General features: G+C 35.3%; 2 protein-coding genes across 2 annotated transcripts in view; one reads left to right on the forward strand and one right to left on the reverse strand.

The window, feature by feature from the left end:
• RBP4 (retinol binding protein 4, plasma) overlaps window positions 1-5371 on the forward strand; it is a 7513-nt gene extending 2142 nt beyond the window's left edge. The window contains exons 5-6 of the mRNA XM_010285284.1: window positions 928-1140; window positions 5002-5371. Coding sequence (XP_010283586.1) covers window positions 928-1140; window positions 5002-5015 — 227 coding nt within the window. The 3' untranslated portion in view covers window positions 5016-5371. The remainder of the gene's footprint in view (window positions 1-927; window positions 1141-5001) is intronic.
• An 836-nt stretch (window positions 5372-6207) lies between these two features.
• FFAR4 (free fatty acid receptor 4) lies at window positions 6208-8354 on the reverse strand (the record flags this gene model as incomplete). The annotated part of the gene is made up of 2 exons (XM_010285286.1): window positions 6208-6677; window positions 8226-8354. Coding segments are annotated over 2 exons (537 nt in total), but the record flags the coding sequence as incomplete, so codon positions are not given.
• Between the last annotated feature and the right edge of the window lie 400 nt (window positions 8355-8754).

An 8754-nucleotide genomic window follows, 5' to 3' on the forward strand; every position in this document is an offset into this window, starting at 1 on the left:
GTACTTCAGATTGCTGACTGACCCCAGACTCTACCTTTCTAAAAACTGTGGTCCCCACCCACAGGAGAGATGGGGAAGAGAACATACAGTGTTGCCTTCACCAGTGCAGACATAGTGCAAGGGAGGATCTTTTGTTCCAGGAGAGGAAGGTGTAGAGATGACACTTTCTACTGCAAATACCTAGGTTCACTTCTGTTAGCACAGGGTGTCTGTGTGACCAGGTATTTATCAGATTACCTAGCTAAATAAGTTAAGAATTCTCTGAAATTGTAACTGTGTTTTGAGAAGAGGGTTTATGATAAAGCTTGTAGCAAATACACTTTTAACACACATGGAAACTCATGATAATACATTTTCTTAAAAATGCAGTTTTTAAAGTAACATCCCCTGTAGGAAAATAGTTACGGTTTTGAGTAATCTAGAGCATGACTAGCATGACCAAGAGCATGTTTAACTTCGCTCTTTGTTTTTTAAACTATTTTCTTTCTGACCCCCTTTTTTGGTTAAAATAAGAAAACTTTCTTTGTACTTCATGGTAGCTACTGTAATACATGGTTCTTTTTTGTGTTTGTTGCCACATTTTATAATGATGTTCAGGCATGGATTTACAAGGCATTTATTAGCATTTCTTCATGCTGCTCTTGTTCTGTGCATGTGTTAGAAGAGAAGCAGTTGTGCCAACCATTTCCACTTCCTTCTGTCACTGTCCCTGATGAAAATGCTTATTTTCTTTAAAAAAAAACCCTCCCTCCAAAACATGGAAATAAATGCTGGACACAGGAGTAAACTAAGAGCTAATCTGTTATCATTTATACCAATCTTCATTGTATTATTTTCTTTGCAGGGTTATGGCAGCAATCTCTTTAGATTTACTAGATTTTACTGGTGTCTCTAACACCTTTGCTTCTTTGCTATGGTTTCTTCCAGATGATGATCACTGGATAGTGGACACAGATTATGATACATATGCTCTTCATTACTCCTGCCGCAAACTAAACGAAGATGGCACTTGTGCTGATAGCTATTCCTTTGTGTTCTCCCGGGACCCCAAGGGATTGCCTCCAGAGGCACAGAAAATTGTCAGACAAAGGCAGATAGACCTCTGTTTGGACAGAAAATACAGAGTTATCGTTCATAATGGTAAGAACATTTTTTCTGAAGAATTTTATTTCAGGGTTTAATGACTAAAGCACTGGGAGTCTGTTGCTCATTAAATAGCAAATGCATTGTCTTTTACTTAGTGGCTGTAATATTGTCTTTTGAAAACTGGAGCTTGTAGTAATTTATTTCCAACTTTTACTTCCCTTATCTGAAGGAGAGCTAAGGTGTATAGCTTTTTATGTGGCGTATCACATCAGCTGAAACAATAATTAGAGGAAGTTGTAAAACAATTAAATGAATGTAGTATGAGTAAACACAGTTAAGGATAAACTTGATAGTTGCTGTCAAAAGAAACTGTATCTCTTTAGTCAGAACTCTCCCTTCAACAACAAAATAGTTGTTGAAGGGAATGGAATGTATTTTCAAAAACTTCTTTGAAAAATTCTACGTAAAAGGCTTTTAAGGAAAATCAGAAGGATACCTCATAGCAGACCTTTTCTCACAGGTCCTTATGCCAACCATTTCACAAAGGGATGTGGAAGAGGGACATATCCCTTATACTGGAAGTATGACCTTATCTTGAGTCATGTAGTCAGGCTGAGCTTGCACCACAGGGTAGGATACAGATTAGCTCACTTGTGCTCAAGTATATTAGAAAAGGCCAAATGCTAATTTATGCTACTTTAATCAATCAACTAGAAGGAAACGTAATATACTTACTGATAGAGATTACACCCAGAGCGGGGAATAGTAAAGAATGAAGAAGACAGATCAACATATCTAGGACAAATAAAATAATAGTGTACCCATCCCTACTCCACCCCACCCCCTTTGCATTATGGAAGACACGATATGTACAGAAGACTTGACTGGTGAATCAGCTGAATGTGAACTCTCAGTGTAATGCTGTGGCCAAAAGAGTTAATGTGATTCTTGGATACATAAACTAAAGATGCAAAAGATGAACTTACAGACTCATATGAGACTGCTGTGCTTGGCATAGGTCTGCTTGCTATGTCACATTTGATAGTAATCATAACTGGAAAGGGTACTGAGGATGAATTAGAAGTTTCAAAGAAGAGCAGAGAAAATGATTGAAAGTTTGAAAAATGTGTGCCCTAGTGAGTGCTTCAAAGACCTTGATCTTTTCTCATCAAAAGAGGTTAAAGGCTGACCTGAGCAAAGTCTGCACTTGCCCACACAAGCAATGGGAATTGGATAATAAAGGACTTGCAAACATAGGAATAATAAATTAAAATGGATGGAACTTTAAACTGGACACATTCAGAGCAGAAATAAATAGCCATTTGTTTAACTCCAAAGGTCATTAACCTTTGGAACAGTTTACCAAGAGCTGTTGTATGTTCTTCATCACTAAAATCTGTAAATCAAGATTAAAGGCTTTTCTAAATGATGTGTTAGAATAAACTGAGATTGACTGAAGGAACTTTTGTGTAATATAAAGAAAGTCAGAACAGATGAGCACAGTCAGCTCTTGTGGCTCTATTACCTGTTCATCTGATCTATAAACAGAGAGTGATATATTGCCATGTTGTAAAGTAGGTATGCTGATAACAGGGCGCCTGAAAGATCTGTTAAGGTGGATGGTGTTTAGAATACTGATTAGTGACCTGGAAAAAGTGCCTGACAACAATGAAAATTAAAATTTTGTCTTGAATGAGAATTTGGAGACAACATAAAAGACAGTTGAGATTTAAGGCAGTCAAGACTAAGAAACATCATAAATATTTGCAAATGAAATTGGCTTTTGTGAATGATGTGTATGATTGCATAACTGGTAGGACAGAAAAGAAACAATGTCATTATATAAATTGATGATACTTTTTTGTTTTGAATGCTGCATTCACTGCTCTTCAAATGAAGTGCAGCAAGAATAAAAATTTCTAAAGTTGAGAAAACAAAACAATGAGATGATTAGGAATGTTTTTGTATTAAGTCTAAGATAAAGTGTAGATACACAGCTGTTCTGCTGTGGCTTTGAGGTGTGTGTGTTACGGTGGTTCCTTGCATTTCTGTCAAACCCAGAGAAAGTACTATCCCACTGTAAAATCAGGGTATCAGGCTAGTCCAAGTACTGGTCTGATTCAGCGTGGTGGAATCCATGTTTCTATTATTTCTATGCTATATGAGGCTTGCAAGGCAATAAATGTATTGTCAATCTTTGCAAGAAAGTATAAACCAAAATGAAAAACTTAATATATTCATTTATTCGTAATTTGTGATATAACTTTTTCAACTATCTCAGAACTTCTATACATCAGAATACTTATGGTTTTTTTCACAGAATATAGAACCAATAGTGTAATTTAAAACTAAAAGCTCAGAATGTATTTGAAATTTCAGCCTTAAATATTCTTTGACTTCCTAACCTTAATTTAAAAGTTGATCATGCTGCCTCTAGCTTGTCCTAGAAATACCAGATCTACCACGTTGCACTGCGTGCTATATTCTTTGTCTGCTATACTAATTTATATTCAGATGTCAGGTGTTGAGTGCAGTGTCTAATAAGACTGTGTGAGTTCCATACTGTTTGTAAATGAAAAATAGTAGCCCAGGTCCTTAATGCTGTCTGCTTTTTATCGAGGATTATGCCAGAGTTTATGAGCCCAGCACCAAAGTATAAATGAAACTTAAAGCCAGCAATTTGCATTTTCCCCTTACTGTGATCAGGACCTGTAATTACCATAGTGTTAGTTGATTCTGAATTCTCCAGTATCATTAAGCCAAAGTTCCTGCAAAGCAAGTACATTTGGGAATGAGACAATGTTTCTGAGCTAAACTGAAAAAACTACTTATTGAAAGCTTTATATCAGAGATTCTTACAAAATTCACTTAATTCCTTATGTGTGGATTGGAAGCCTTGCTACTTTAGTTTCAGTTCTGCTATTTAGAGCTACAGAATTAGTTGCAAAAAAAGCCGACTTCAGTTATCTGTACTGACCTGCATTCCATTGTTATTGTGGTAAAACCCTGACTGACATCTGATGCTGCAAGAATAGGTTTGTATCTGCTTCTAATTGTGCATACTCTGCCTATGTCTTGAAGACAATTTTTTTTCCCCCCAAAGATCTTTCATTAGCTTTTTAAATTAATACTGTACTCAATTTAAGTTCCCCAAAAAACCCTAACAGATGTACAAAACTTACCTTAATGGGAAAAAAAAATCTAAAATATCTTTTCTTGGTATACTGGCTCTTTAAGGCAAAAGAGAAGCCTAGAAAATGACAAGTTTTTTCGTTGTAACTTACATTGCATTTCTGATGGTAGCTTCTTTCCAAATATGGATCAGACTATGATACACTTAGTCTCTCAGAGTAATAGCTCAAGTTGCTTTAGGTTATGCAATGTGAGTGTGGATATCACAGCTGGACTGTATTGTGTAAACACAATACAACGTCATGTTCATAGAGCTGAAAGCTGAATCTGCTGTTAGCATTTGCTAGAACCAAAAACTGTGAATTATTCAGCTAATTTACTATTGCCATTAGAAGTTTTGGAGGTCAGGAGATTCTTATTTTGTTGAAAGACATTCTTAGATTAATAATTTTTAAAAGGCAAATAATTTGAAGCTTGTCAAAGTAAATAAATAACTCTTTTATCACTGATCTATCCAGTACCTTGTTTGCCAAAGTATTAAAATGCTTAGGACAGGTATAACAGGTTGGATGAATTCCTGTTTTGTTCCGAGTGGAAAATTCTTTGGAATTATAAACTGCAAAGCAAGGTATTGGCATTATCACTACAAGTAACGGACTGCTGGACTCAAGAGCATTTTAAAGAAATCACATACGTATGCATTTTAAATTTGGTGAAAGTTTGTGTATTTTAATTTTGCCTAGTGTGGTTGAAAAACAAAATCTTGTTTTTTGTGTGTTTCAGGATTTTGCTCTTAAGGAGATCCAACACTATGGAAAGAACCATGTAACAGCACCATGGATGTAAAGTTAACACATTGATCGGGTGTTCTCTTGAAAACCTTTTAAACGGCTTCATTTAGATTTTGAGCATATTTATCTGAGCTGCGTAGCTCACCTTGTTAATAAACCAATGAAACGTTTTAATAAACTTGGATTACAGGGGAAGCAAATTGTTTGTATGCACATCTGTACATCTGTAGACATTGGGTTTATTAGTAAACCATTATCTTAATGCACTGTTTTAAATTGGTGACAGATGCCAATAATTTAGAATTCAATCATTCCTTTTTTAGTAGTTTCAATATGTAACTAAAAGAGTTTTAATTAAATATATAAATGTATTTGCTTTCTAAAACTTGCAATTTCTTTTCAAATATAATATCATACTTTTTCTAGGAAATACTGGAAATCGTTCCCAATAGCATTTTAGAAAAGAGGAAGGAATTTCAGTGACCCTATATATCACTGATTAACTTTATTATATGACTACTGAAGACATAAAAATATGCATAATTTTAAAGAACTATTTTACACACAAGTAAACATTTGTTTATTTATTCTTCATTTATAAATTACAGGCATTATGTCCATATTTTTAGCTTGAGATGGAAGAAAATTGGTCATTCACTTAGTGATAATACATGTTTATAATCTGTTTTCCTACACAAAATTGCTTAGTCTGCCCAAACGTATGCTCAGGCAATCAGTTGTCTAGGTGTATAATCAAGTGCCTTTTTTAAATGGGATGTAAAAAAAAGAGCAGATAGTTTATGAGGATGTACATTTTCACTAGAAAGTTGATCTCTCTTACTCATTTTCAGTAGAAAATGGAGTAAAATCAGAGTAAAAATGGATCAGGTGCCCTCTTGATATAGATTCCCTGTAACTTCATTAAAGTTAATGACATTTATGCCAACAGAAAACGTACTCTCATAGAAATTAATTTGTCTGTAAGTACTTATTTCAACTATAACACATTCACCAAGTTCACTGCCACATTCTTATTTATTTCAGTGTAAGTGGAGAATTCAATCTATTGGATTAAATTGTCCAAATCTTACTTAGACAAAGCAGTGCAGTCAAGAGAATTTTACCTGCAGGAATTAAAAATACAGATTTAACTTTTTTTTTCCTTCTCTGGCATATAAGGCTATAACATAGTGACCCATTCAACCTGGGATAGTGTAGACATTAACATCCAAAGTGTGGCACAGCTCAGACTTCAAATAATTATCTGGTGATGAAAGACAAATTTGGTTGTTCATGGTTACTTCTTCTTGCAGTGGTTTCTGTACCAGCCCCATGCCTTACAGGGTTCCCTGTACAACATAGAAGAATTTCCTGACATTTGCGTCTGAAATGGGCAACATTATACAAAATTGGATTAACAGCAGAGTTAGCAAAAGTGAATAACGCTATCCAAAAGAAAATTGATGGCAAAATATTTAAACCTTTTTTGTAGTTCTGGACTAAAATTAAAATAATAATTATGATAATTGGGCTCCACATGATGAAGAACGAGATCATCAACACAAAGAGGGTGCGGAATAGTTTGTAGTCTTTCTGGGAAACACGAATCTGATGATTTTCCGAGCAGGCTAAACCAGCATTTAAACTCCTTCTTGATGCTTTTGTAATCTGCAGGAACAAGAGAAGAAAGTAACTTTCACTGAAACCTAAAAGAATTATTCACACATTTTTCCAAGTGCAAAAGTAAATCTTGGCACATGATATTTCTGTTTTGAAAAGTGACTACAAAAAAGGCATTGCAGAAGTCCACTTTTACTTTTTGTCAATGCTTCCATTTCAAACATTCTTACTTTACGAACTTTTTTTTTCCTCTCAGCTGTGAACTCACCTCAATACTAGTCAAGCTGGTTGTTCTCCTCATGGCTCTCTACCAGACATAAATACTTTTCAGCATAAAACAGAGCCTTAATTACTCATGAAATCCCATTAACTTCAAGTTACGACCTCATTTGTTCTATCTAAATAAACCCATTGATTTTTTTCACAAATGCAAACTGGAACATAGTTAGCAATCCTGTTGATGCGCAAGACGGAACGCAATCCAATTCTTACGGCCATGCTGATATTATACGGCAAGTATTAGAAGGAGCATGAATTTATTACAGTAACTAAATCATAATACATTTTAAATTTGAATGGAATTTTACATTGTGTAAACTTCTAGTTTTTCAGTCAGTAATCAGAATTGCTTTCTATGAACTAACCTTAAATGTTACAGATCCTTTTGTCACTATGAAAATCTGTGTCCTGTAAATGTACTGTCTGATGTAATAAACCAGACTACGGGTAGTTTGGGAACCTAGTATTCATGGGTGTGAATCATCTGTCATTAGGTAGAGTATTGAATCCCAACAGCTTGCAGAAAACGCTAAATCTCATGCTCTACATCCCTGTCTTCACTGAAGTTGGCATAGCACAGTAAGTCTGTTACATTCACATATCTGATTACACGGTCTTGGAGGAGGAAGAGGTATGAAATCAGATGTTTTAAAAGGAATTTAGGTAACTAAGATCACGCTTGCTAGAATATAGATTAAAACTGTGTGATGCTTGGTGTCTTGGCCTATGTTTCAGCAGTCAAACAACATCCACTCAGAAAGAAAGTGGAAGTAGAGTGTTTAATTCACAGTTTTTGTTTGTGAAGTTTGAAACTGTGGAGGAATAAGTGTAATCTAATGAGATCTGTGAACTAAAATACATGCAGAAAACCAGTAGATCTAAAAGGGGATGGATTTTTCCTAGTCCTGCCTCTCTGCTTTCTTAGAAATTCCTTGGTTTAGGCTCAAGGAAAGGAAAATCTAGTTTTTACTTATTTCAAATGCTTGACTCTTTTAAGAGGCGATTTTAGGAGATTGATACTCTCTAACTATGAACAGCACATAATGGAGAAGTGTATTAAATACTATATATAAATGAAGAGAAACTTTGTGTTGGGCTTCTGGTAATGTGCTGTTCAGGCCTGTTCTTAGTTGAAACGTATAGGCTGTTATGTACAGGTTGAAGTGCCTCATTTTATATCACATACTTACCATCCACTGAGGAAACCATGTCTATCCCCTTTAGGTGTATTTGTATTCAGTGACAGTATGTTGATGCCTAGTGAGTTACTGTTTACTTCCCTTTGTTCTACGAAAAAAATTTAAAGGAAAAACATACCTGTAAGATTTTGGAATAACTGATGACAATGACTGATCCTGGTATTAGAAAGAAAACTATGGCAAAGGTCACATCCCAAGCTATTTCTCCTGCAATGCTGGGCCAAACCAAGGTGCAAATCTGAATCTCCTGTTTACCAAGAATAAAGAAGAAAATTAATATTCTGCTGCTATTTTTACTACAAAGTTGTCCTTCTCTCCCTCTATGCCTACAGACAAAACAGCTGCAAACTAAACCGAGTCTGTGAAAACTATCTACTCAAACAGAGCTGTCAGTTAATGTGTTACTTCATGGTTTTAAAAGCCAGTACAATTACAAATAGATGCGTTGTCCACAATCTAAATATTTCCATAAATTTAATGTCAAATGCTAATGGCAACTTTAAAATTGAAACTTATAGGCCTTAATCACGTATTTGAATGTCACGTTGGGTGTACTTTTGTACACATTTTGAAACACTGGGCAGAAAAATCCGTGCGTGGTTCCCGAGCCCCACGGGGAGCGCAAAAAAACCCCAGCCGATGCGCAT

This window comes from Phaethon lepturus, unplaced genomic scaffold (genome assembly GCF_000687285.1).
Source record: "Phaethon lepturus isolate BGI_N335 unplaced genomic scaffold, ASM68728v1 scaffold54414, whole genome shotgun sequence".
Classification (NCBI taxonomy): Eukaryota; Metazoa; Chordata; class Aves; order Phaethontiformes; family Phaethontidae; genus Phaethon; species Phaethon lepturus.